Raw genomic sequence first — 27,579 nt, 5'->3', positions numbered from 1 at the left:
ATTTTTTTCCCCTATTTTTCCGGACTATAAATAATGTTGTAGCGAGCATTTTTCTCCACATAACTGTTTTTGACTGTTTAGAATTATTTTCTCAGAATAAATTCCAAGCATTTGAGTTCCTGGATCAGAGGAGAGAAAAATAAGAATTATAGACATTGCTTTCTAAAATCTCATTTATCCGTATTGCCAGGATTGTTTGAGAATATTAGTTTTATCTTAATCTCATCTGCTTTGGCTTATAATTTTCAAATTTTTGCTTATTTTGTAGTATAAGCAGGTACCTAATTGTTTTGATTTGCCTATCTATATGTGTGGTCATTAGTATGGGTTGAAGAATTGTCTAAGCACTTAATAATAATATTTCCTCTTGTGTGCCATGCCTATTTGAGTAGTTTGTGTATCTATTAGAATATAGATTTTTAGTTGGATGTGGGTGAATTTATCGTACAGATATGATTAACTCAATTTTCCTATCATAGTGGCTGTAAACGTTTTCCTAGTGTGTGATTTTTCATTTTTAATATCCGGTGAGTCATTATAGGTGTTATTTTCTGTTCTTTGGAGAGTCCGTGAGTGTGGTTGCCAGAAGGACCTTAGAGATCTAACCTGACCTCAGTGTCTGGCGGGGACTCTGGCCCCGAGAGCAGAGGCCACAGCTCACCGGCCCCGCCAGCGAGAAGGGGCCAGGGCTGCCCTGGCCCTGGCCCACGACTCCTTAGTCTGTGCTGCCATCTGAGCTCCTAAGACTCCCTGTTGCTCTCCTGGCCCAGAAAGTTCTTCTGAGCTGAGGTGTATGCGTCTCTGTTTTGGACCAAGGTGGGCTTTGTAGGACTCTCCGAAGGGGGGCCGTTGCCACTCCAGTGGCACAGAGCCAGCCATTCCATCCTTCTGACTCAGGGCATCTAAAAATATCCTGGGCTGGGGAATTTGGAGGAGCCCGTAATCGATTCGTGAACATTAAGCTCTTAACAGGCAGTGAATGCAGCTTTGATATTGAATTACCCTCAGAAGATGCATTAGTTTCACAGTATCGGCAGCCACCTGTCTGCCAGGTGTTGTCCTAGATATTTGGGGTCTGTAGAGGTGGAGGATAGGGACATTGCCCAGGATCAAGTTGGACTCTTATATCAGGAGGGCTCTGACTTACTGCTTAGCTGTCTGCCCATCGTCATGGGGGAGGGAGCCCCAGAACTGGCAGGTGACCCCTGAACTGACCAGCAGGAGACTGGTTTAGAAGCGAAGATCCTAATCCCAGCTCTGCCTACACCGTCGACTTCCCGACTCTTAGAGCGTGTTCACGGTCAGATCTGGTCATCCATTCAGCAAACGTACAGTGGACACTTAGTTAGGACTCTGTGCTGGGCACTCGCGTTGCTACAAAGGTGGCTGAGGCATGGGGTATCCTCAGGGGATTGTACTTCAGTGGGATAAACAGAAATACCCACATCTACCTATCAAACAAGCAGACTTAGAAATGAGTGTCAGTAAAATGCCAGTGGGCCACACAGGAATCAGTACATAGTTTGCACAGGGTTTGAGTGAAGCTTCTCAGAAGAGGTGGCCCTAAGCTGAGCCTCGAGGGATGAACAGAACTCCGGTTGGGGCTGAGGGAGGAAGATAGGGGAGAAGGGAGAGGACCGTCCAGCTTAAGGGGCGGAGGAACAGACACCAGAGGTGGATGCCATTGCCCAGGGTGGCCGTAGTGCAGGGAGGGGGCAGGGAGGAGGAGGTGGGTCCAACGGCAAATGCGGCTTAGAAACCATCAGAGGGAGGGACTTCCCTGGCCATCCAGTGGTTAAGACTCCGCGCTTCCACTGCAGGGGACGCGGGTTCAGTCCCTGGCTGGGGAGCCAAGATCCCGCATGCCGCGCGGTGCGGCCAAAAAACAATGAAAATCATTTTTAAAAATGTGCCAGCAGGTCTTGTGTCTGGTGAGGTGCTTTAAAAAGAAAAGAAAAACATGAAACCATGGGAGGGTTTAAGGGGATGATGAGAGGGGACATATATCCAACATCCAGGAAGGTGCTGGGTCTTGAGTGGGAAAATGCTAAGAAAGGAACCCAGGAAGGAAGAGACGTGGGCCTTGGAGACCCTTGTGCTTAGCATGTGCCTGACGACACCATCTTCAGTGGTTGGTGACCCAGCAAGAGTGAGCGGCAGACGGCCGTCTGCAGTGATTTCTGTTCTGACTGGCCTCAGTCTGGTCGGCCGAAGTCGGGAGAGGGCCGGGGGGTGCAGCCCCCTCTAGGTCTCCTTGCTTAGTTTGGAGAAATCCTGACGGATGGTGTGTGTTTGTTCATCGTTTGCCTACCATATAGCAGGTGTTTAACGGTAAGTGGGCAGTAGGAAGATGACATCAGCAGACAGGTGGCCCAAATTCTGGAAGTTTGGAGCCTCTTACAGGGCATTCGTGCCCTGATTCATTCCCCTTATATGACGAGAAGCTCTCGTGGTGATGATGACGTGTCTCTGCTTCCATTCCAGATGCCTTAGGGCCCCGTGGGCCGCCCCAGAGGGCTCAGTCCCGGTGGCCAGCGGCCCCCAAGCAGCTCGCATGCGCTCAGCCTCAGGCTCCCGCTGACGCACCTGGGAACCTCGTTCACCGGCCCCCGCCCAGCATCCTTGCCGGCAGTGCCCTCCACCCCGCCAAGCCATGGAGGCCCCCGAGGTCCCCGTGGGCTCGCTGATTGACTTTGGGGCCGGGGCCAAGCCATCCACCTCCTCGCCCCTGGAGGTGCTGTCTCCAAAGCTGCAGGACGGGGACTGCTCCCCGGGCGAGGGCGCGTCGGAGAGCGAGACCACGGAGTCGGCCGACAGCGAGAACGACATGGGCGAATCGCCCTCGCACCTGTCCTGGGGGCAGTACCGCCGCTGCTCTTCCAGCGAGTCCTTCTCCTCCAACCAGAGCACCGACTCGGCCAAGGATGAGGAGCTGCTGGAGCTCCGGGAGTTCATGCGCGGCTACGTGGAGAAGATCTTCTCCGGAGGGTGAGCCACACGCAGGGCGCCGCCGGCCAGGGCTCCAGGCCTCACCAGCCGCTGGCCCCCTCGCGTCTACGCCCCACCCCAGTGCACGTAGGCCCCCGTGGGGAGCTTCTGCCACTCCTTCCCTCCGCTCAGGGCCCTGGCTTTGCTCCCGCGGCCCCTCGGGTGAGCCCCCATGGGCGCGCCTTCAGAGGTGGTTATTAGCTGGCAGTGACTTAGGGGCAGTACCAGGCCAGGAGGTTTCAGTTACCCGCGGCCCTTGGGATGCTCTCGGGCAGCTGAGCCTTAAGCAGCTGCTAGGATGGGGACCCACCCTCGCGCCTCCTTCTGGCCTCTCGTTGGTGGTTCTTGACAGTGCAAACAAGGAGCAGTGACAGGTGTAGCGCTGGTGGGGCCTGGGGTGAGAGCGGAGGCCGAGGAGCCGGGAATCTGACTCACGGCTATTGCCGTCACAGCAGCAGAAAGGGGAGCCCGCTGCAAACTCAGTTCAGGCCTCAGGCCTTGACGGCTGGTCTTGCGTCGTTCACAGTGGTGCGCGAAATGCCGGAGGTGCTGCCCCTCAGATTGTCTCTGGGACCCACAGCATCAGCGTAGCGGGGTGGGGTATGTGTGAGAAATGCAGAGTCGTGAGCCCCACCTGACCCACTGAGTCAGAATCTGCATTTCAACGAGACCTCTAGACCTGCATGCGTTGCGGCCTGAGGAGCTCTGGCTGAAGGGACCCTTTTCCAATTTCGTTAAAGCGTTAAGAAGAATTTCTGCCTGTTGACGCCACGCACTGAGGATGTCCTTTCCTGCTGAGATTTAGGCCCCTCGTTTGTTAACTGGCAAGGTTGATTTCCACCTTTTCCAGGTGTGCCTCAGTTTTCTCTGCAGTTAGAAGTGGGGAGAGTTCTAGGATCCTAATATCTGACTGTCCCCAGACTGCTTTTATGTTTGATTTTGAGTGCATCCTGGGAGAGCAGTAGATGTGGCTTCCTACTCATTTTGTTTGACTGACACTGAAATTAGTCAGCTTTCTCCGAGTACACCCAGTTAATGAAAAGGGGAGAAAGCCCAGAAGCTCACTAATTTGCCGGGAAGGCCACTCTAGATTTGTGACAGGCAGTCGGTAACATGGAACGTGGACAAGTGAGTGGGATGCATCTTTAAGAGCCTTCCAAAACTCCCTGCAAACGCCTGGCAAATTCTCACATTTCATCTGGTGTTGGTATTTGGGATAAATGAGACCAAGATGTTTTCTATAAAACCTTAAATAAATGAAATTGCAGAAGCCAGTGGATTTTCAGCCTGCTGCTTCCCCCTTTTAGTCATTACATTTGGGGTAGAGTACTGGTCCCCCAACGAAGATGATTGGAAGTGGTTTGAGATCAGGTGAGCATTTTGTCCACCCTGGCAGGGGGCGACCCTCAGGCCTGGGGTCCCCCGATCTTCACCCCTCACACAGAGCCATGGAGAGTCAGCAGACCGGCTCTTCAGAAGTGCAGAGGAATAAGCAACCATGCCCTCCTTCTGATGGCTGGAGGTGGCGTCAGACCTCTGTGTTTCTTGGCCTCAGTGGGTCCTGCTGAGACTGAGCACGTTAGGAATTCTTGAATCCAGTCGGTGGCTCCATACCGACCTCAGCAGCAAAGATGGGGGGCAGTTGGATGAGCTGGAGAACCAAGCCCTTGGAGAGTTATGGAACCCTTGTGAGTACCCGGACCTCACTGAGGCAGGAGGTCGGGGGAATGCACGTGGGCTTTGGAGCCAGGAGGTCTGGATGGGGCTCCCACCTGCCACTCCCCAGCTGTGTGTGATCCTCCGAGCCAGGCTTCTCATCCTGGAAACAGAAATAATAAGTGTTTCCTCTCGGGGTTGCCCGGAGGCTGAGATGAGCATCCGCACTTGGCGGGGGCGAATTACCGTCGGGGTTCCGTGGTGCGGATGCCGAGGGCCGACTGCACTTAGGAGTTCCTCTCCTTCCTCTTTCCCTACTGTAGCCATTTTTGTTGCAGAGGATTAAAGCTTTCCTGTCTTTTCCCTTTGCCCTCTTTTCCAGGGAGGACTTGGACCAGGAGGAGAAAGCCAAGTTCGGAGAGTACTGCAGCAGTGAGAACGGAAAAGGCCGGGAATGGTTTGCCCGGTACGTGAGCGCCCAGGTAAGAGGGGTGACGCCGGGCTGTGGTGTGGGGCAGCCCGCCCGCTCTGGAGAAGGGAGTTGAGGAAAACGATCCCACAGGCAAAAGCGTAAAGCTCGTCTAGAGATGTTATAAAGTCTAATTAGAATAGTGGAAGGTGCCCCACTAGAAAGGAATGCTGGGCTGTCAACTTCATGAAATTCCAGAAAAGTTCATTTTTTTAAAGACAAGCACATGGGCTATGTCCACACATGTTTTTATTAAATAACCTACAAGCGGGGGGGCAGCCCTCTGCTGGGTCCCGGTCTCTGGGGAGCAGGGCCTGTCCTGGGCTCCTGCCGCAGCTGTGTTTAGAGATGCTGGGCGGGGTGAGCACGCAGCCCCTCTGAGCTGGGTGCACCTCCGCCAGCGGCCGCCTGACGCGGCTGCCCTCTTCCCGGACAGCGCTGCAACTCCAAGTGCGTCTCGGAGGCCACCTTCTACCGCCTGGTGCAGTCCTTCGCCGTGGTCCTATTTGAGTAAGTGATGCTGCGGCTTAGCGCCTCCGTCCTGACCTCCGTCCTGACCTCCTGTCCTCCCTCCCTCCCTCCCTCCCCACCTGGGAGACCCCAGTCGTGAGAACCAGCCGCATGCGTCATCAGCTCAATTGCTCCCCTTCCCCCCTCCCAACCCCCCTCCCCCGCGGCGGCAGCATTGGCTGGAAGTCGTGACCAGTATCTCATGGCGGGGAGTGAGCGGTCCCCACCTGCCAGCAGCGATCAGAGGACCGTCGGTCTCTTCCTGCGGGTCCCAGGACAGGCTGTGATTACACAGCGGCCCTGCCCTCCTCCAGCTGAGGTCTGGGGTTCTCTGGATTTCCTGTGGTGAAGTACTCCAAACCGGGTCACCGCCCGCTAATGAGATGTTTGGATGGCATCGCTGCCCTGAGTTCTAATGAGGCACCACTGGGGCCTTTTATCGCCCAGGACAGCGTGGGCTGGGGAGAAGGGCCCCCCACCTCCGTGTGGCCGGGGGGGACGGCAACCTGCCTTGAGGGGCTCCTCCTCCTGAGGCCCACGGCTCTAGGACTCCTGACCCTCTTCCTACATCCTGACGTGCATCAGAGCTGGACGTGCCCTCCGCAGTGTGATCCGGAGCGGCCGTGTCTGCCTGGGGGATCATGGGGTGTGGGGGAAGTGCGTGGGACAGGGAGGGAAGCTCTGACCCTGATCTGACCTTCGGTTGAGCCCGCATCCCCCCCCTCACCTCAGTGTGGCCTCGGAGCAGGTCCTGGTCCCCTGGCTTAGGCCGTGGCCGCTTCTCTGTGTCCCTTGTGTCCTTCCAGGCCTGAAAACCCCTCCCTTCCTGTTCCTTCCCCTTCTCCCAGCAGAAATGTAGCTGCTCTCTTGACTTTAATTCCCTGTCTCGGTGCCTCCCCAGCTTTCTCTGTCCCCCATGAGCACGGGGCATGTACTGGAGGAAAATGGCCAAAAGACAGGAGCCCCTGTTTTTCCTGCACTTGCTCAGAATGTCCCAAGTTCAGGGTGTGCTCCCCAGGGGCGGGGGCTGGGATCTGGGTCTGGGAGCTAGTGTGGGCAGAGGGAAGAGAGGCCCTCGCTGAGGTAGCCAAGGGCCCATGCTAGCTTGCTTCCGGAGCTTCGGTAAAGCAGCCCCAGGGGGTCGGGGGTCAGTGTGGCTTCCTGCCCTGAAGACCCTTTGACCTCCAGACGTTTGCATCCATAATTTTCAGGAACCTGTATTTTGTGTAGATGGTGCCTGTCCACATGGCAACGTGCTTATCTAATTCTCAATTTTTCTTCCAGTTTTTCCTTAAATAAGCAAACTGGTAGGTGGGGGGTGGGGGGGTAGTTAACCTCAAGTTCCAACCCTGCCAAAACACAGAACCTTTTCATTACTTTGTCTGTGAGCGTATATTTTTTTGCAAAAAAAAAAAAAAAAAAAAAAAAGAACTTACAGACATTTAGTTTTTTAGATTTGTTATTTTTATGTTAAAAAGATAAACAAAAATGGCCCTCATCCCACTGTCTAGATAATTTCTGTTGATTTTCTTTCTTTAAGTAACACTAGTCCAAGGTGAAAAACTAAACAGGAAAGCAAAGTGCATGAGGGAACAGGATGCAGAGGCACAGAAGCCTAAGAGGGAAAGGAGGTGTTCTTTCACACCCTATTCTCTCACTTTTGGTCCATCTCTCAGTGATAACTACTCTTAATAATGCACATGCCAGCAAATAGATATTTTTTCTAAAAAGGCAGTACTGTGCATTTGCATTCAGTGCTGCATCTGTAACAGCTGTGAGGTATTCTAATACATGAACGTACGAATGCACCATAATTAATTCGGCTCCTGCCCTGTTGATGGGCATTTAGCTGATTCCTCATTTTTTTCTTTAATTTACAGTGCAACAGTGGACATCACTGTAGCTTTTGCCACTGTAACAGTACAAATTCTTAGTGGCAGGCAGACCCTCTTTTTGAAGTGTTTCCCCCCTTTTTGTTTGCTAAATTGAATGAATCCATGTATGTCTCATACTCTCAATATAGTAAGTGTGATATAATATAGTAAGTATTAATATAATCCTTTATATTTGTAGGACATCTTTTGCACAGCAAAGGTTCTGGCGCGTAGTACTTTAATTTGATTTTCAGCAAGTGGTGTAGGGTACGTAGGTATTCGTATTCCCAGTCATCCTCAGAGTGCTGTCCCTGGGCCAGGAGCCTCAGAACATCAGCTTCCCAAGGCAGTTTGTTAGAAATGCACATTCTCAGGCCCTGCCCCAGACCTGCTGACCCAGAGACTCCAGGGTGGGCCCAGCAATCCACATCTTCACTCGCCCCGCCCCCCCGCCAGGTGACTCTGCTGCTACCCACATCTGGGGGGTATCATCTAAGTCACTGCTCATTCCTGAGAAGTAGGGGCTGGAGGGGGCCAACGGTTTAAGCCTGAGACCTGAGGCCCGACCTCCAGTTCCGGGTCTGCTCCTTGGGGTGGGGCCCTGGCTATTCCACCTTGAAAGTGAAAGAGGCCAGGCGGATGGGTGGTGAGCACCTTAGTGCCCCAAATCAGACCCGCTCCCAGGCCAGGTGCCTGGACCCAGGGGAGTCCTTTCTGTGGCTTCTCCTCTGGAGTGTCTGGGGAGTGAGGTACTAGTTTAGAGGTGTCCGTGGAGCATGCTGGTCTTGTCTCAGGAACGTGCAGAGAGGAGCCGGTGGAAGGATCCGTCAGCCAGTCACCCCCTTTCCGTTTCAGGTGTCACCAGATGGACGACTTTGGACCCGCAAAGAACCTCATGACCATGTGCTTCACGTATTATCACATCGGTGAGACCCGGGGTGCAGCTTACACGGGAGGCAGACCTGTCGCCTTCCAAGGCCACGTCAAGTGGGGATTTCTGAAGGCAAAGCTGTGAGGCATCCAGGAAACAAAGGGAGCTGATATTAGGGCGGGAACAAGGAGGAGGGAGACCCCTAGAACGGGAGGCGAAGAACGGTCCACAGCGTGGGTCAGGAGGCTGACGGTCCTGGCTGGGAGGACGCGAGAAAGTAGACACGTGTGCAGGACGTTGCAGGGTAGACACAGGACGGCGTCTCACGTTCTGGCCAAATGTGACACAGGGTCAGCTGTGGACGGGGGTGACCTGGAGCAGCCCGGGGTCTGGGGCAGAGTGTGGGTTGAGCTTTTCGGGCTCGTGGCCCTGGGGCCTCCTGGTGAATCGCAGCTGGGGGCAGCTGGGGGGCTCCCCGTGTTAAGCTCCTTGGGCTGTGACCACTGGCACTCATTCAGGCCGCCCTGAGGAGAGGGTTGCTGAGGGCTTGCCTGTGGGCTGGAGCTGGGCCAGGGCAGCGCAGCACCAGTGGGCTGGCGCTTGTGGTGCATCCCCTACCTCTGCAGCTCAGCTTCGTCCTCTCCTCACCTCGGCAGCCCACCCTCTCCCTGCTGCTCCGCGCTGTTGCAGCAGCTGCTCTGACGGCCTTAGCGTGGAGCCCTTTGATCTGGGGCGGGACATCTCGGCCCGCGGGGTGCCTGGGCCTCGGTCCGTGCACAGCCTTAGGAAGGGACATGCCTCTTTTTCTCCCACGTCCAATGGCCTCCCTGTTTCAGGACCAGCCCAGGTGCCAGCCTGGCCGTCTGGAATCCGCACGCCCCCTCCCTCCACAAGGAGAGACTCTTGTGTCTTCCTCCATCACTTTGTACCTTATACTCTCCCTGTGCGCGCTGCTCCCCCGCCTTCTGGACTTGGTGCTTCTTTGGGGCTGGATCCCTGCCTGTTTCCTCTGCAGCCCCTGGTGGCACCTGGCTGGTTTGTACACACAGGTGCTCAGCGACCACCCGAGAGGGCAGGGGCCCCGGCTCTCCGTGTGCCCACAGGCCTCCTGAGCCTCTTGCGTCCCACCGCCGCCGTGTCTGACGATGGCGGAGGGAGGTGGCCCCGGCCTCCGTGGTTCCAGTTGGCTCTCATCCCTGCTCTCTCCCCCTCCCTCCAGGTAAACCACACCTGCTCCCCTCCGAGTTCAAGGAGAAGCCGGCCGGGAGCATCGACTCCTACTTGAAGTCGGCCAACAGCTGGTTAGCGGAGAAGAAGGATATCGCCGAGCGGCTTCTGAAGAACACATCGGCCAAGACGGAGAACGTCAAGGGCTTCTTCGGGCTGGAGACCAAGCCCAAGGGGCCCCTGGCCAGGAGAAGCGAGTGAGTGTCGCCTGCGTGCGTCCCTCTCCGACCGTGGGCGTGACAAGGAGGCCACCCTGGCCCAGTGACAGGAGCATCTCCGTGCCCTCGGCCGTCACTGGGGCCTGAGAGCTGCTCCTGGGGGGCAGCTGCCTCCCCACCCTCCAGTTTTCTGGGGCTTCCGAACGCTGTTGCGTTTGCTGACGTGCTGGGATGCTCCCCGTGGCCCCGCGTTTCTAGGACTGGAGAGGAGTGTGCGGAAATTGTCGGTAGGCAGGAGGCGAGTTACACCCCCTCCCTGCACCCCGCCCCCCGCTGCCGTGAGAGAAGCCGCGTTCCCCAGGGCAGCGGTGTTCCCACAGCCACTCGGGGACCCGCGGGGGGCGGGGCCGCTTCAGAACAGTGCAGGAGCCGAGGCTTCCACAAGGAAGGGGCACCTGTGGTCCCCGCCGTCCCCTCCGACGGCTCGGTTACAACCAGGCCACTTGGCTTTATTCCTCCTCTGGTCTGGACAGTCTTGGATTCAGAGAAAATGGCACGAAGAAGCCTGAACAGCACATCTCAGTTCTAGAAGACTGGCAGTTGGTACATGTGGCGTTGACTTCACAAACATGTTTTCAGAGGAGACCACCTTTGATTTACACATTGGTTATGGGCATCATCCCATTTCAGCAACGTAACAGGGTTCTTTGGGTCGTTTTGTCACTGCTATGGTTTCTCTCCCCAAGGGAGAAAGAGGACAAGCCCCAGGAGAAGCCGCGGAAGACGGGTGAGTGCCTACCTGTGCTCGCGGGGCCGGGCGGTGCCACAGCAGCGCCACGGGGCCTGAGTCCAGCCCACGGTGAGCTGCAGGTCCCCGGAGGCCTGGGGCTCCAGCTCCCCCGTCGCAGGGGACGCTGTCATACTGCCCTCTGCTCTGGTCTCCAACCGCTTACTGAATTTCCATGGAAAACCCGCCTCTCTGGGGATCAACCCCTCATCCCAGGGGAGTCAAGGAAAGTATCCCCAGCAGTGGGGGAGCTGTTCCCGGGGCCCTCCCTGGGGAGGAGTCCTCAGGGCCAGGCCCGAGGGCCGCAGGGCAGGTGCCATGGAGTTTCCGCTGCATGTCTGTGTGACCTGTGGGATGGTGCGGGGCCTGCTGGGAGGAGGGTCGCTGGAGTCGGGCCAGTGGGGGGGTTCTGCCTCGCTCAGTCTCCCTCCCCCTCCCGCAGTGACCGTGTGCAGCCCAGAGGAGGAGAGGAAAGGGGAGAAGATCTACCTGTACACACACCTGAAGCAGCAGCCCATCTGGTAAGGCCACCCGCGACCTGAGTCACCAACACCCATGTCTCCATCAGAAGTGAGGGCCACTCACGCCCCCTGGGAGAGCCAAAGGAGAAAAGATGGGCCAGGATGCAGGGAAATGGGAAACTCGTACACGGCTGGCGGGATTGTCCCGTGCAGCAGCCACTGCGGAGGATGGTCGGGCAGCAGTTAAACAGAGTTTTAGCCCATGACCCCGGCGGCTTTACTCCTGAGTAGATACTGAAAAGAGTTGAAAACAGGTACTCAAGCGAAAAACCTGTGCACGTATGTTCATGACAGTGTTATTCGTAAGAGCCCAGAGGTGGCTACACGAAATGTGGGCTGTCACTCAGCCACCTAAAGGAATGAGGCGCCCACACCTGCCACGACGTGGGTGGACCTGGACAACATTCTGCCACGCGACCCAGGCCAGACACAAAAGACCACGTAGTGTATGTACACAACGTGTCCAGGAGGCAAAGCCCTGGAGACAGGGCAGATGGGTGGTTGCCAGGGGCTGGGGGAAGCCGGGAGTGCGGTGATGAAAACGTCCCGGAGATGGATAGTGGCGATGGTTGCACAATTCTGTGAATATACTAAAACGCACTGAATTGTGTACTTGAAAAGCGTGCATTTTACAGTATGCGACTTATATCCTAGTACAGCTGTTCTGTATGTGTCAATAATGTACACACGTGATGGTCATGGTCGCAGTGGGAGACCAGTGGTCAGGGGACATCTCGCCCTCTGTCTTTCTCGGAGGACGCTCTCTTCCCTCTGAAGCCTCTCCGTTGGTGGCTTTTACTTCCTCACAAGTAGGCGGTGTAGTAGCACCTGGAACCCAAAGGGTGTCAGGCGTGCCCCTCCCGCGAGGATCACAGTCTAGCGGCGGTGGGAGAATTTGGTGCAGCAGAATGGGGTGTGTGAGGCACGCGGCCGGCCAGGGCTGGGCTGCAGCTCTCCTGAAGCCTCCGTGCGGAGGGCCCACCTTGCAGGGCCCGCCTCGGGGGGAAGCAGGGAGAAGGAGCCCAGCAGCCCCGGTCCCGCTGTCCGTGAGGTAGGCTCAGCTGCTATCTTGTCATACAGGGCTCAGCCCCACTTTTCTGTACAGAGCCGGGTGGTGAGTGTCTTGGGCTTTACAGGCAACCACTGCACTCCATTGCTGTAGCGCCAAAGCCGCCGTGGGCAGGATGTAAGTGGAGGAGTGTGGCTGTGATCCCATAAAGCTTGCTTTACACAGACAGAGAGCAGGCCGGACTTGGCCCACGTGCCGTAGGTTTGCTGACCCTGATCCTCGGGAAGAATGCTTCTCCCTCGTGTGTCGCTATAAACGTGTTTGCTCTCTGCACGTGGCCTGTCCCTGCCGGGGGTTCCCATTTATGTTCCTAGACCCTGTTCTAGAGAAGCAGGTCTCCTTTAAAGCCTGTGCTTCCTGTTGGGAGCCTCAGCCGGAGACAGAGAAGGGGAAATGGCCTTCGCCCACATCCTGCTGGAGGCGGCTTCCCCTTTGACCCGATGAGTCCAGGCTGAGTCCTGGGAGAGACGCACAGATGCCCTCAGGACACTTTGCCGGGTGGTGGGGGAACCAGCTCCATTTAAGATAAAGGCACATGGGCCTTGTCTGTCTCGCAGGCACACGCTGAGGTTCTGGAACGCGGCCTTTTTCGACGCTGTCCACTGTGAGAGGAGAAAGCGGTCTCCCACCACCAGGTAGGAGCCAAGTCCGGGCCCGCTTGGCCTCAGGGAAGAGGACCAGGGCGAGGCTTTATTGCCCCGTTTCTGAAGAGGAAGCAGGAGGACAGAACGGCTGAGTCGATGCGTCTGTGTTTCTTCCTCAACCCCTTGCGGCCCTGGTGCCCTGCAAGCTGCCTGAAGGGTCCCGGGCGCACCGCTTCATGGGTGGGGGGGCCCAGCTTGCATGAACGCTTCCTGCCCTGGGGCTCCGGCATGACTCGGCCTGACCCTCCTAAGAAATGCAGACTCCCACTGAGTGAAGCCCACAGGGCCCCCTCGGACCCACTCTGCCTGTCTCTGTGAGACTCCAGACTCCCGAGCTGAGACCACTGCCGCGGGACCCTGGATGCTGGGCTCACGTCTGGGCAGGGCAGTCGCTACCGTCAACTTACTCCTCTGGGCTGCAGCTTCCCCGAGGGCAGTCTTGCCACTTCGGAAGACTCCCTTTGTAACCCGGTTCACTAAGCACTGGGCGGCGGTGAGGGCTGGGCACGGGTGCTCCCTCTGGCCACGGTGGTGAGCTAAGGCTGGTGCCTGCTGTGTGCAGCGGCGGGGCGGGGAAGGGGCAGCGGCCTCCCAGGCCTGGGTCACCTTGTTGGCCCCTCCAGTCATGGGACTTTGAAGTCTGAGTCTCTCCTCGTTGATGAAATGAATCCCCGCCTTCTTTGACCCTGGGGAGACCCCTTAACCTTTCTCCCGGCAGGAGAGGGCAGGTGCCTGCTGGTAAAGGCTTTAGTCCACGAGCACTTGGGGGATCTTAAGTGAAAACTTTTTTGGGGGGAAGTAAACCCTATCGGGATGACCTGCCTTGTACCCCACGGTGGCCTGCTGTGGCCGTGTGTCCCGGAAAGGCAGGGGAGCACGTGGAGAGGAAGCGATGCTGGAACGTTCCTCAGGATTCTAGAGAGAGAGTTCTCCGCCCTTGTGGGAGTTGCAGATGCAGGAGGTGCCTGTAGGCGAGGGGGATCCTCGTGTTGCTTTGCTCTCAGACTCCCAGGCCACCGCCCCCTGGAACCCCGTCTCCATATCCGTCTCCGCTGTGATAACCCTCCTTCCGCGCTTGCTCTCTTTTCCATCCACATATCTTGCATGACTTTGACGTGTTCCTCTGTTTACCTGTTTCTGCTGCCGCTCCAGAGGGGATGCTGGAGAGGAGGAGAAGAAGAGGTGTGTGTCCACGTGACTGTCCATGGACAGTGCGGGGGCCCTTCCGGGGCCGCTGGGTCGGAGGGGAGTGGGGTGTGACCAGACGTGGGTGTGACTCGCAGCTGGCGGGCCCAGCGCTGGGACAGGCTGGCGACAGACAGTGGGGAGCTCACCGAGCGTAGAGACCCCGAAATGGTCAGGAGACAGACACGGCCCCCGAGACCCCCACGAGGTCCGGTGCGCATCCCGAGAGGTGAGGGCAGTGAGGTCCAGGAGGTCAGCTCCGACCTGGAGCGAGTCCAGCCTCCATGGGCCACTCTGGCCCTCCCAGCGGACCCTGAAACCACACCCTTGGGTTCCCTTGTTGTCCGCTCGGTCATTGATCCGGGCTCAGGAGCCGCAGGTCGGGCCAGAGGACCTGTCCCTGCAGTCATGCCTAGGGGCCTGCGGGCTCTGGCAGACCCTCGCCCACTCTGACAGGTCTGGGGGGTCCCGGAGGAAGGACAGCTGCCTCCTCCCCCCGGCCACTGTGTGATGTGAGGCCTGTGTGTGTGAGGGGGTCCCCTGAAGACAAAGGTCTAGAACAGGCTATTTCCTGCGAGCCCACGGTGGGGTCTGACTTCAATTGTTTAAACTTGATATGTGTTCGATATCTTGGTTAAGATATTTTTAGAGTGAAAGGCCCGCCTATTCAAAATACAGTTTCTGATTCAGTGCTTTTTTTTTAATTTGGTGGAAATTTCCCAAAGCATGCTTCCTTTAATCAGTGATGTATTTTTAGTGCTTATTGTTTTATGAGAAATCTTGTTTTTGTTAATGCAGCCTTATTGTGGCTTTAAAAGGAGCATTTAGGCATGGCAGCTACCTCCGTTCCTAAGAAGCCCCCAAGTTCCCACAGACTCTCTGTGGGGCGGGTGTGTGTGTGTAATTAACCAGCCTTCCTGGAGCAAGGCTTGCCAGCACCACAGCCGAGGCCCGACAGGGCTGGAGCATCATGACCTCTGAGCCCCACGAGGGGAAGTGAGCCTCTGGGCCTCACAGGCCTCCTCACCCAGAGCAGATGTGGTCTGGCCATGCACATCCCAGATCTGACCCCCAGGACACCCCAAGATTGGGGGCCGGGGGTTGGCTCTGGGTCCTTGGGCAGCCTTGTGCCTCCAGCATGATTCCTCTTTGGCAGACTCTGCCGACAGCACCATCAGCACCCTCTCTGTGCTCAGAGGCAGAAAGGTCCCCTTTTCAGGAGGCTTCCTGTTCTGTAAGCTGCTGGACACATCCGAATTCCCACTGTGGCAGTTTAGACACACGATCTGCCCTCCGGTGGTATTAGACCTCGACCAGTATTGGGTGTTGAACTCAATTTTAAGGAATTGATTTGTTGGTAGGCATCCCCTGATCCCAAATGACCTTCTACCTGTTTCTTCAGAGATCAGATAAAATGTCCCAACTCTAGTCCTCACCACAGCAAGAAGACTCACCTCCTCATCTGGGTCAGGGCTGCTGTGCTGCACGACTCCAAGGCGGCCACTTCCACGTGGTCTGGGGTTGTGCAGTGCACAACCTGCGCACCTGTACCCAGCGAGCCTGGCGGTGATGTGGGAGTTTATGTGCCTGGACATATGTGACCACTCAGGGAAAAAGGATGGGGAGGAACATGGCATGGGATTAGCATAGTGCCTGGAAGCACGTTCCAGGTATCTTCGTGGGTGTCCTGTCAGCATGAGGAGACTGGGAGACTGACAGTGCCGCCCTGGTGTCCCGTGGCTCCCGCTCAACTGCAGCGGCACCCGTGGCCTCCCTGGGCTGGGAGTGGGGAGAGGAGTTAAGAGTCGATGTTGTTGGTTCTGTTCCTCTTCTTTCAGCTTCTCCATCGCCCTGACCCCTCGCCCCCTAATACTGCCTCTTCTCTCCCTTCTCTTTTGTCTTTTTCCTCTCAGCCCTGTTTTAGTCAGACTGCTTGTCCAGAGTGTAATTTTTAAGGGGAAATAGGCATCTGCTCACTTCTCAGGTGGCCACGCACGCGGCTCCCGTGCCCCGGGGGGGTGGAGGTGGAGTGGTGCAGTGGCTTACGGTCCTGGGCCACTGGGGACAAGGGTGCTCGGCCATAAGGGGAGGGGCTGACGCCCTGCAGGACCGGGCGGCGTTCGCTCTCACTCAGGGACACCGAGCTCAAAAAGAGCCCAAAAGAGCACCTTCCCTGCCCGAACCCTGAGCCGTGTGCTCCTTCACGGAGAGCACGTGGAGCCACACGGGCTGTGGTCCCTCCTCGTTGGGTTTCCCAGCTTTGCTTAGAGGCTCTGTGCCGTCTTCACTGCGCTCACGGGCCCGTCCCCGCGCCCTGCGAGGCAGCCTGCAAGCAGAGTGAGTGGCGGAGGCGGGCCGGCCTGGCGGGCAGCGTGTGGCCAGAGGCCGCAGACCCCCGCCGGAGAGCCTCGGACCTGCACACAGCGCGGGGCCCAGGGCCTCCTCGCTGGGCTCCTGGCCCCTGCTCCGCCGGCTTCTCGGCGCGCCTCCCCACCAGTGACACGGGCCTTGGCCTCCGTTGTCCTGGAACCTTAGAGAAGGGTGTGGGGGCAGCGTTCTCGTCTCCTGGAGAATGTTCCGGGCAGCCGCTAAGTGCACACTGTCTCTGGGTCCTGAGCCTTGTCTCCACCAGGAGAAGCTGATGAGTGTGGGCCTCGGGCCCCCAGGGAGAGGGGCAGCCTTCGGGCAGGCTTCCTAGAAGCAGCGCCAACAGCTCTTCGGCAGAGGTGTCCCCTCTCTGTCAGGGAGGCCAGCACCTGTGGGTCAGAGCAGGGGAGGGCCAAGCGGCAGGGATGTGGGCTCTGAAGCCCCTCCACTGCCCCTCCTGTGCTTGCAGAGAGAGGTGGTGCCACATGACCCAGGAGGAGCGGGACGACAGCCTGCGGTTCAACGAGAACATCACCTTCGGGCAGCTGGGGTGAGCGCCAGGGCTGGCCTGCCGCCCCCCCACCCCGCCCCGTGACCCGGACGGGGCCCACGCCCACCCCGGGTCACCCAGGAGATGAGCAAGCAGGGCGGTGTGAGGAGGGGCCTCCGGGTGAGACGCTCCTACCCGGGGGCTCTGCTGGGGGAGCGCCACCCTTATGATGTCACACGTCCCTGACTCAGTGTCACCACCACTGTGCGTTCTTAAACGGCTCAGAAGCACACGATTCACTCCATTTGGCCTTGACTCCGGTTCCTAATCAGTCCGCCCCTAACACAGTTTCATGGTGAGCAAGGCTGGCCGATGAGGCGATTTGGTTTTACATCTTTCTGTCGATTCCCCGGCCTGGTGGGCTGCATGTCGGGCCCTGGCTCCCTTCCCCTCTGGAGGCGGGAGGGGTGCCAGCTCACGGCCGTGTCCCCCCACCCCCAGCACGTTCACGCACAACATGCTGGCGTTCGGGCTGAACAAGAAGCTGTGCAACGACTTTCTGAAGAAGCAGGCGGTGATCGGCAACCTGGACGAGGGTGAGTGGCGGCGGGGCCGGGGTTTCGGGGGCCAGTGCGCCGCATGCTGGAGTCCCCACCCGCTCGGAGGACGGTCCCTGCTGTAATTACACATGGGACATGAAACGTTCCTGTCTGCCTGCGTGCGTGGGACACTTTTCCTTCCACTTGGAGACCCAGTTGTGCTAGGTAGGGCTTGCCCGTGTGGGGCAGGATGGTGCGGGGCCCACCAGGTCAGTGCTTACAGACAGGGCCCAGGAAAAGATATAACTTGGTGCTCAGACTCTGACCTTGAAAATGGGCAGACTCTGGCCCTGAGTTGCCCCTCCTTCTAAACGGCCACCACGTGGCCTGCCTTCGCTCCTTGAATGACACTGCTGCCAGAGGTCTTGGGGGAGCGGCGGGGGCCTTGAGGTCTTTCCAGCATCTCTAACTTCTGTAACGGAAGGGGACACGTTGCTGATGTCAGCTTCCCTGATCGACAGCTGGCCTTTATGCGTCATCCCACGTGCTGCAAGATGCTTCCTCCTTGTCCCCTGAAAAGTCTTCCACTTAGACATAGATTGGTACAGATCAATATTGTTTACAAATAAAACTCCATCCTGGACCAAGTTAATGAGGGCCAAGGACAGGTGGCCTCGGGACGTGCCCCTGGGCAATCTCAAAGTGCTGTCACCAGCCCCACCACTCATCACAGGGCAAGAACACTGTCCCGTCCACCACGTGACTCCTGCGTGGCCTCCAGGACCTGCGCCTGGCTCCCGGGATAGGGTTCTTCCGCCCACACCAGGCTTCCTGGGGGCCTGCGGGGCTGCCCTCCGGAGCATCATGGCCATGGGAAGATGCATCCTGGTTCCAAGGAGCCCACTGCAAGGCCGAGGGCACACCTTCAGAAGCCCACACTCACCATGCCCGGGAGGGCCTGCTTTGTTATCACCCCGAATGAGAAGGACCTGCCTGTCCGTGTCGCCGTGTCTCTCACGAGGAATAACGTTGTTTTCTCTTGCAGAGCAGTACAAGCTGCTGAGCGACCACATCGAGCAGATGGCCGCCGAGTAGGCCTCGGGAGGTGGCCCGAGGCTCCCCCAGGAGGACTGTGGGTGCACGCCTCCCTCCCGGGCCCACAGCTGGCTGTCACACACACACACACACACCCCGCCCCCGCATGACATTGGCTGCACCCAGAGCCGCCCCACACTGCCCTAGAACGAGTGGTTAGAAGAATCTGGTTGCCTGTTTTCCCTGCCTCCCCTCTGCCTGTGTCTGCTCCCCCATCTGCGTGCCAAAGTGTCCCTGGGATTACACAGCTAGCACCGAGGTGACTGTCCATATCCCCGAGTGGCAGACCTGCGACGTGGGACCGAGGGGGCGCAGGAGGGAGGATGCTGGGTCCACAATGGGCCGGCGTCCATCGTAGCCTCCTGCGGGAGAGGCTGGGGCGCCCGTGGGAGGGTGGGGCAGGGCAGCTGTGGGGTGGCACACGCCAGTGACACAGGGCAGTGAGGAGGGATGACCGGGGGCCCCTGGCAGGGTGGGGTTGGGTTCCTCCCACAGTGGGGTTCCTGCTGAGCCGGGACCAAGCAGAGGGGGCGGGTGCCTCTGAGTGTCGGTCCATGGCTGGTGTGGCTCTTTCCCGGGTCCCCTCTCCGTGCAGCAGGGACTGGAGTCCCAGGAAGCTCCAGGAGGAGAGGGACACCCCCTACTCCAGGACGGGAGAGAGACCGGGGCAGAGGACGTGCTTTCCCGGCTGCAGAAGGCCCGGCCACAGTCAGGGGTGTGGGCGCCGGGAGACGGCACGGCTCCAAGTGGCTGTGTTGGACCCACGTAGCACTCAGGTGTCTGTGTCAGGCCGTCTGAGATGTTCCCGCTCAGCCAACAGCTTCCTTCTGGAGTGGAGAAGCTTCCGCCCCTTGCTCCCTGGGAGTAGCTTGGGGCTATCAGTCCCGTGACGAAGCACAGACAAGAGAAGCTTCTTCAGCAGCTTCAAGACAACCGCCCTTTCTGAAAGCAAACAGTGCTGCTCTTTATTTCAAAAAAGACAAAAGAATCTGTGTCAGTGTCACAGGCACCGTGGCAGAGGCCGCTTCTGGCGGTGACTGTGTGAGGCTGGGTAGCGGGGGCTTCGGAGGGTCGGGCCCTCCACCCCGGCCGCCTGGAGAAGCCTGTACCTTCCGCCACCCGAGCCCTTGGACCACTTTCCTGCAGACTCTGCAGACACCCCCTCGCCGTCTCAGGTGCCGGGAATCGGGGCTCTTCCCCCCAGGTTTGTACCAGGCACAGCTGACCAGCCCGAGGGACTGCAGTCTGGCCAGCAGGCCTCCAGCCTGCCAGCTGCCCTGGCGAGCCCGGCTCCCCCGCCCCAGCCCCAGCTCTTGGGCGCTGACCTTGACGAGGCCAGCGGGGCTCTGTCCTTCTCGCCTTGATCCTTCGTCCCGTGTGCCTGCTGCACCTCCTCCAGCATGACAAACACACGCCTGATACCCAGCCCTCCAGCCCTCCAAGGTTCCCCTCGTGGGGGATGCCTCCTTGGAATGTTCCAGAGCAGAGCGTGCATTGGCTGAGCCGAGAAACGCACATCCAGGTGATCGTAAGAGAGATGACGGGAAACACGGCAGGACCCGAGCGCGCCGGCGTGAGCTGCTCCTCCAGGAGACCTGGGGGGTTGGGGCCTCAGAAACCCTGCTGTTTTCGCAATGGCGCGCGCGCGCATGCGTGTGTGTGTGTGTGTGTGTCTGTGTGTGTCGGGGGTGGCAGCCTCTCTGGCCACGTCACTAAACAAAGCACAGCTGTGTCGCCAGTTTGCATAACATCCAGCTGACGGGTGTGTGGGCCCCTCCTCCAGTGCCTCCTGAAGATAATGCAGCCCCTCCTGAGACGTTCAACCACAACCCCTGGGTGTGCTGTGCTCCCCCCACCCCCCGTAAGAGCAGGACCACGTGCCCTCGCAGGACTCTCCCGCGGCGGCTGTGTGTCGTTGGCTTTCTTAGTGGTTAGTTGAAATGCGTTAAGATTTTATTCTAAGGTGCCCAAATGACTTATCCTTGTACATAGAAGATTTTTGTACGGACGTTCTATCCAGTCTGATTTCTGGAGGGAGATGGTAGGTTCTGGGTCTTCCCAGGGTTGCTGGGGAGCTGGTGGCTCTCTCCCCCCAGGGTGGGGCGGGAGGGCCCGTGCAGCCTTGGAAGGAAATGCAGCTTTGACTTCTTTGGGCTTTTCCAGGCACTTTAACTTCCAGATGATCTTGAGACCTTTTTTTTCCATACAGGCCTCTTGAAATAGCAGTTGAAGGTAGAAGCAAGGGTTGCTTTGGGTTTTTTCCCCTCCCCTTGTTTGTGTAACTCTAGCTCCTAAGAGTGGAGCCTGACCCCAGAAGTCCTGCCTGTCGCTTTCAGCCCCACGAGGGGACACTGCCGGAGACCGTGGGCCTCGTGGAGTGACCGATGTCGGGGTGGCTCTGAGGCTGCCCTGCTGTGTCCTGGTGGCGTCTGCCTTTGGCCGAGCATTTCACCTCGGAGTGTCCGGCCACTGTCACCCGGAGGACGCACGGCGTCCCTAGCAGGAGCCGGCAGCTTGCCTCGCTGACGTTTCCTCTCTCTGTGACACTGTCTTCCCTCCGAGGCCTGCTCAGCGCAGACAGACACAGGGCGGGCCGTCAGGTCCGAGCTCGGAGAAGTCTCACCCCGCCGTACACACAGGAGGCTTTGGAGAAAGCTCTGGTGGCCCTCCCTGTAAACTCAGGACCCTTAGGCTCGGGGCAGGAAGCGTCGGGTCATATCCACGAGGAGAGTTTCCAGTCCCGGCAGGTTCAGGGTCCCAAGCCAGGAGCTTCGAAGGCCTGCGTTAGCAGTGGCATTTCAGTCTCCTGCTGTCTGCCCTTCAGGGCTGTGTGAATTGTAATGAGCCAAAACCAGCTAATTCTCCCAGGTAAAAAGTACTCTGCTTTGGAAATAGGATGATGTCGAGATGTGGCTTTGTACGTCTTCAGCCTGTGTTGCAGTTTTAGCAATGTTGTTAGATGTTTAAGGGCTGTGCTAATGTTCAGATCATATCTACTGTGTGCGCGCGTTTAATCAAAGGCAGGAGAACCAAGTTCTGATGTAAGTTCTTTGTACAGTGAAAGGGAGTAGACCATGATTTTCCTATTGCCAGAAGGGGAAAAAAGCAGACCTAGGAGCTCTTAAGTTGCCAAAAGGAGGGCTGGAGAGAGTCCAATTGGCGAGTTTTGTGCTCCCGTGAAACCCGGGACGGTCAGGGTCACGGGCAAGCCCCACGCTGGATTTAGGGCAGAGACCCAGGACTGGAGTCAGAGGTGCCGCCTGACCTTTCTCTTTCGTCCTTCCCGGGAGCTGGAACCAGTGGAACCCATACTGATCTCCCCCTGCCCAGTGAGACGGTGAAGTTCATTGCTGTGGAGAGAAGGTGGCAGCCTTGAGGCTTGCTTTTCTGTCTGCTGTTTTAAGTGGGTTAGTTTCTCACCCAGAGCACTTGGTATTGCAGCCTCCCAGTGTGAGAAGCGCAGTGTTCACGCCACAGAGGGGCTTGCGAGGAGTTTTGTTGAACCCAGGTGACCGTGACCAGCAGTCAGGGCTGCAGCTTGGGAAGCAGGGGGGAGAAGGGCCCAGCACCAGCCTCGGGGGAGGGGGAGTAGCCGGGCGGTCCCAGGCTGGTCACCCCCTGGCCACCCTCTTCCTCAGCCACAGGCAGAGCTGCGGGGCTGGGGGCCCATGGCCCCTCGGTCCCAGGGTTCTTCTCGCAGCGCCCCACCCACCCCGGCCTTTTAGTTTCCTTGAACCACTGTTCCAGCCACTCAGCCATCTCTCCGTCTTCCTGCAAATCACTGATCCCTTTTTACGATTCTTGAGGGTGAGTTTCGCTAGGAAAGCCTTTGAAGCTGAGTTCATACAGGGGAATGGCATCGGTGACGAGTACCCCTAACTGGCTGGTGTGCGACGTTCAGACCTGGGCTGGAGTCAGGCCTTAGTCAAGTCACGTGTCCCAGTACGTCCTTGTCGCCCGGCGGCCGGGAACAGGCCTGTGTGGGTTCTCCAGATGGTTCCCACCCAGGAGCACCCTCAACGCCAAGACCCTCCGCGTGGCCGCCCCCCCGGCCTCGTCCTGCCACCATCTCCCTGCAGTCCCTCCCCAGCAAGCGCCTCGGCCGGCCGGCCCGCCCACCTTGTCCCTGGGTGTCCTGGCGCTGGCCTGTGTCCCTGAGTTGGCTGGTCTGTCTGCGCTTGAGATGAGTGAAGGGCTGCGGGGGGAACCTTCCCCCTGGCTGTGTCCCCAGGAGTCAAGGGGATACTGCTCCTGCTCCAGAGTTCTTGGTTACTGTTGGAGAAGGAACACCTCGTCATTTCCAAGAGTGAGTCAGGACGGTCTGGGTTTGCCCGTCTTCCCGTCACTTCCCGCAGGACCTCTGTGCAGGCAGGGGTGACCCTGCATCCTCGCTTGTCCTGCAGGGTCAGACCAGGGCGCTGTCGCTCGGCGCCCTCCTGAGCAGCACCGACGGGGTCGCTGAGCTGGAAGGAGGGCTCCTGCTGGTGACGCCCCTCGGACCCTGGGGGGCTGTGCTTGTCCCCACCTTGGTCCTGGATGGCGCACTCGCGAAAATGAAAGGGAAGTGCTCAGCAGGCCCTGTTCCAACACACAGGCTGCATATGTGGGCCCTGATCTGTCCCTGTGCTGGAGGCTTGCTTAGGTTCCCGTGGATGCCTTGAGATGGACGGGCTGACCATTTGAACAGTAGGAAAGGCTCGAACTCAAATGGCAGGTACCTCCCCTTAAGATGTGTCAGCTTGAGAGCTTCATGGTTCTAACTGTGGCCTCTGGGGCTTCAGGAGGGTCTCCCACGTGCATCCCCTGTTTCTCTCCCACCCGTTGGTCTCGGACCTGAACTTGCCTTGGCCATATCCACGCATTGCCCTTAGTGGCCCAGAAGTCGGGGTCTGTGATGCAGGTGTGTCATATGTACACTTACGCAATTTCGTGTCCCACGAGGCGATGTTCTACAAACTGTGTTTTCAGGTAGAGAAAGTTTCAAGGTCGAGCTCTCAGAACAGTGCTAAAATCAAAGCTGTTTCCTGTGAAAAAAAAAAAAACGTCTATATATTTCACCTCAGATTGTCAGAAGGCAGAAACTGAAATAAATTATCTTAAAAAAAAGAAGTCAGTCTGTTGAATTTTTGTTTTCACATGTCCGTGAGCACATTTTTTTTTTTTTTTTTTTTTACAGAATTTGCAATCTTCTCAGTGACGACAGAGAAAACACCTTTTTCTAGGGTCAAATAGACGTTCTCCCCACTTAGGCTGAGCAGCTGGGTCTTGTGCAGACGTGTGTGCGTGTCGTGGCCAAACCGATGGGCAGAGGGAGAGTTCGCTGAGTTACCGCCGGGGGTGTGTTAGTGAACGGAGGGGCCTTGGCCTCCAGGATGCCTCCAGCCCTTCCAGCTGATATCTTGGTCTTGCCTTTGAGCCTCAGCTGCCTCACTTCTTGCTTTTGGGGGTCGGGGGGCTGTGAGTAGATCGCGATTACCACCCCTGCCTGACACACACAGGACACCTTCATCATCCCTTACAAGTTGGTTTGACAGACGTATTTTGTGAAATGTTGGGCTTGCTTTTTTTCTGATTATAAGAGGTCAATAGCCATGTTCTAAGTCTCCAGACTAACAGATCTGGGAGGTGAGCCTGAGGACCAGCACAGGGCCTAGAGGAAGTGTCCTTGGTACCCGGAGCAGTGGACTCAGTTCCAGGGGCCTTGGGTGGGATGGTTCCCAGGGAGAAGGTGCAGGCAGGTCCCCCAGCCCTGGCCTGGCCACCTGAGATGGGCTGGGGTATGTGCCCTGATGCTCAGTGGGGCGGGGGCCGGACCGCCCTGTCTCTGGTTCTCCCACCCAGCCTGGAGGACCGGCCCGGGTGGTAGAAGCCTTCACAACTGACTTTTCCTCTGGTGCCAGGAGAGTCCAGCAGCTGAAGGCAGCAAGGACCCTGAAGAACACGGGGTGGGGTGGCCCTGGGAAGAAGCCTGGGTCCCGTTCTACCTCCCCACCAACCCACTGCGTGCCTTTTGCCAAATTTTTCTTTGAACCTCAGTTTCTTCATCCATATAATGGGAGGGAAAGCATCACCCACCCCGAGGCGGTTCCTGCGAGAAATGCAAACGTGCTTCTCACTCCAATCTCTTTCCTCCTCGTCCCGATGAGGAAATAAATCAACCTGGGAGCTGTACCTGTAGGAAGGGTCCTGCCCATTTAAGGAAAAAGAAAAACGACCAAACTTCTCTCTAAATTTTATAGGAATCCATTTAAAACATATTCTTCAAAATTCATGACACTAAATATAAAAGAAATTTAAACAATTAAGCATTCAAATGGTGTTTCTTTGTAAATTGTAACCTTTCTACTTCTGACTTTATTGATGCTTAAAACTGTACTGAGACTTCCAGGGCACCCTGATCATGTAACGCTCTTGTCCTTTAAATTCGTGCCGAGCACCTCTGTCTGCAGCCACCTCCCCTGCGCAGTGCCACAAACGCCCCTGCTCCCCTAAAGAAGCATCTTCCCTCTTTCCATATTTGGAACAAGCCTCTCACTCACGAAGTCATCTTTTAATGTCACAGGAAATGACCGCAGGTGCTCTCTTTTCTCGGGTACTCAGATCCCGCGCAAGTTGCACTGGGAACCAGTGGTGTGGGTTTGCCCTCAATGCCTGGGACTCTGAAAGCAAGAGACCCCAAAAGTTATGCTCCTTTCACCCCTGCTCACCCCACCTCCCACCTCCTGGGCCCCAAAGAGAGGAGCTAGGAATTTTGTCCCTACTCCCAAGCGACCATGCACAGAGAGAGAGACAGGGAAGCTCCTGGCCAATGTCCAACCCTGGAATTGGGAACAACTGGTCTCTTCGGGGTGCTGGGGCCAGAGAGGGAGGGGAGAGGCCCCTTGTGCCGTCCACTTACCTTTAATGAGCCCCTGCTATGTGCCAGGTTCCACCAGGCTCCAGGACCAGAAGGTGAAGAAGCAAGGTCCTTTTCCTTCAGAAACTATCAGTGGGGTTCAGACACAACTGAGGTTAAAAAAAGGTACATTTGTGTGTGTCTGTCTGTGTGTGCATGTGCACACATATATATGCTTAGAGTATAAAAATATAACAAAATATATACTGTAAAATGTGATGATATATAATACAATCTATGATAAGGTTATTTTATAAATTATTATATAGGAAATATAGAATGTTTTAGTTATTTTTGGAGTGAGTGTCCTTCCTGGTTGAATCAGGGTGGGCTTCCCTGAGGAGGTGCCTTGGAGCTGGATTTTGGGAAATATAAGTCACTGTGGCGAAGACGTTAATCCTGCAATGATCCCATGAGAAAGGTTTGGGTTTTTTTTAATTTAATTTAATTTTTTATTGAAATATAGCTAACTTACAATGTTGTGTTAGCTTCTGGTGTACAGCAAGGTGATTCAGTTATACATATCCATATTCTTTTTCATATTTTTTTCCATTATATGTTATTACAAGATACCCCTGTGCTATATAGTAGGACCTTGTTTATCTATTTTATATATGGCAGTGTGTATCTGTTAATCCCATACTCCTAATTTATGCCACCCCCTTTAACCCTTTGGTTAAACAAACCATAAGTTTGTTTTCTATGTCTGTGAGTCTATTTCTGTTTCGTAGATAAGCTCATTTGTGTATTTTAGATTCCACACTTAAGTGATATCATATGATATTTGTCTCTCTGTCTGACTTACTTCACTTAGTGTGATAATCTCTAGTTCCATCCATGCTGCTGCAAATGACATTATTTCATTCTTTTTTATGGCTGAGTAGTATTCCATTGTATATAGGTACCACATCTTTATGCATTCATCTGTCAATAGACATTTAGGTTGCTTCCGTACCTTGGCTATTGTAAATAGTGCGCAAAGAACATTGGGGTGCATGTATCTTCTTGAATTAGTTTTCTCCGGATATATGCCCAGGAGTGGGATTGCTGGATTATATGGTAACACTATTTTTTAAAGAACCTCCATACTGTTTTCCGTAGTGGCTACACCAGTTTCTAATACATTCCCTCCAACAGTGTAGGAGGGTTCCCTTATCGCCACACCCTCGAGGAAGGTTTTGTTTACCACTTTGCTGATGAGGAAATCATGGTACCCGCAGTGGGGAATGCAATCAGGGGCTAGCTGGCTCCAGAGCATAACGTTTATCCTGAACGGCTGCAGGACGTCCTCTCCCTGGCAGAGGTCTCTAGGAGGCAGCAGGAGGTGTGCTGAGAGCCGAGTGACCCAGAGCTCAGATGCCCCCAGCCACCGTCAGGAGTTTGCTCCCCAAATGTGCACACCCAGGGGGCCCAGGCAGGCAGGCGGCCGAGCCTGCGGACCCCCACCCCTGCTCCACTTCTGTGATGTGTCCCTGGTCCCAAGGTCATTCCCGCACATCACGTCACTATGGTTTGGGTGAATTGCGTCCCCAAAACTCATGTGTTGAAGGCCTAACTCCCAGTACTCACAATGTGACCTTATTTGGAAATAGAGTCTTTGCAGATATATTTAGTTAGGATGAATGGGGTGGACCCCTGATCCCGTGACTGGCGTCCTTTTAAAAAGGGGAAATTTGGACACAGAGACACAGGGAAACGCCATGTGAAGATGAAGGCGGAGATCAGGGTGATGTGTCTACAGGCCAAGGAACACCTAGGATGGCCTGGGAACCACCCGGAGATTCTCCTCACAGACCCCAGAAGGAACCAGTCCTGCCAGCACCCTGATCTTGGAGTCCAGCCTGAGGGAGAATAGATTTCTGTGGTTTGAAGCCCCCAGTGTGTGGTGCTTTGTTTAAGGCAGCCCTGGGAGACGATTCACCTGCACCCAATAAGGACTCTATGGGGCTTTCCCGGGACAGACCCACCCAATGTCCTCCACCTGCCTCTTGTTTGTAGAAAAACTTTAGCCTCCTAGGCCTTCCCCGAGTTCCAAAGAATAAATTTAATCAGAGAAATGAGAAAATGCAGAAGCTAAGGAAAATAGTCAAGCAAGACAAAATAATAAAGAGTTCAGCCATTAAACAAAGCCAAGGACCTTTAGTTCCTCCTCAAGGGCTATAGATAATACTCTGCGCCATGTCCTTTGAGCTGTTTTGCAGGTATGGAAACCCCACAGGTGGAAGAAGTTAACT

At 56.4% G+C, this 27,579-nt stretch overlaps 1 protein-coding gene across 6 annotated transcripts in view; it reads left to right on the top strand.

The window, feature by feature from the left end:
* Nucleotides 1-23,559, top strand: part of KIAA0513 — a 58,967-nt gene extending 35,408 nt beyond the window's left edge. For all 6 annotated transcript variants that reach the window (XM_081216857.1, XM_081216854.1, XM_081216853.1 and 3 more), the window contains 11 exons: nucleotides 2,485-2,988; nucleotides 5,027-5,126; nucleotides 5,550-5,623; nucleotides 8,353-8,423; nucleotides 9,588-9,792; nucleotides 10,500-10,540; nucleotides 10,983-11,061; nucleotides 12,688-12,765; nucleotides 16,796-16,876; nucleotides 17,318-17,412; nucleotides 18,401-23,559. In XM_081216857.1, the coding sequence (XP_081072983.1) occupies nucleotides 2,654-2,988; nucleotides 5,027-5,126; nucleotides 5,550-5,623; nucleotides 8,353-8,423; nucleotides 9,588-9,792; nucleotides 10,500-10,540; nucleotides 10,983-11,061; nucleotides 12,688-12,765; nucleotides 16,796-16,876; nucleotides 17,318-17,412; nucleotides 18,401-18,450 (1,209 nt within the window). In that variant the 5' untranslated portion in view covers nucleotides 2,485-2,653 and the 3' untranslated portion in view covers nucleotides 18,451-23,559. The remainder of the gene's footprint in view (nucleotides 1-2,484; nucleotides 2,989-5,026; nucleotides 5,127-5,549; nucleotides 5,624-8,352; nucleotides 8,424-9,587; nucleotides 9,793-10,499; nucleotides 10,541-10,982; nucleotides 11,062-12,687; nucleotides 12,766-16,795; nucleotides 16,877-17,317; nucleotides 17,413-18,400) is intronic.
* Nucleotides 23,560-27,579: the final 4,020 nt, after the last annotated feature.

This window comes from Mesoplodon bidens (assembly GCF_964165515.1).
Source record: "Mesoplodon bidens genome assembly, chromosome: 18".
Lineage (NCBI taxonomy): Eukaryota > Metazoa > Chordata > Mammalia > Artiodactyla > Ziphiidae > Mesoplodon > Mesoplodon bidens.
The sequence above is the reverse complement of the archived record's forward strand: the minus strand, read 5'-3'. Positions and strand labels throughout refer to the sequence as shown.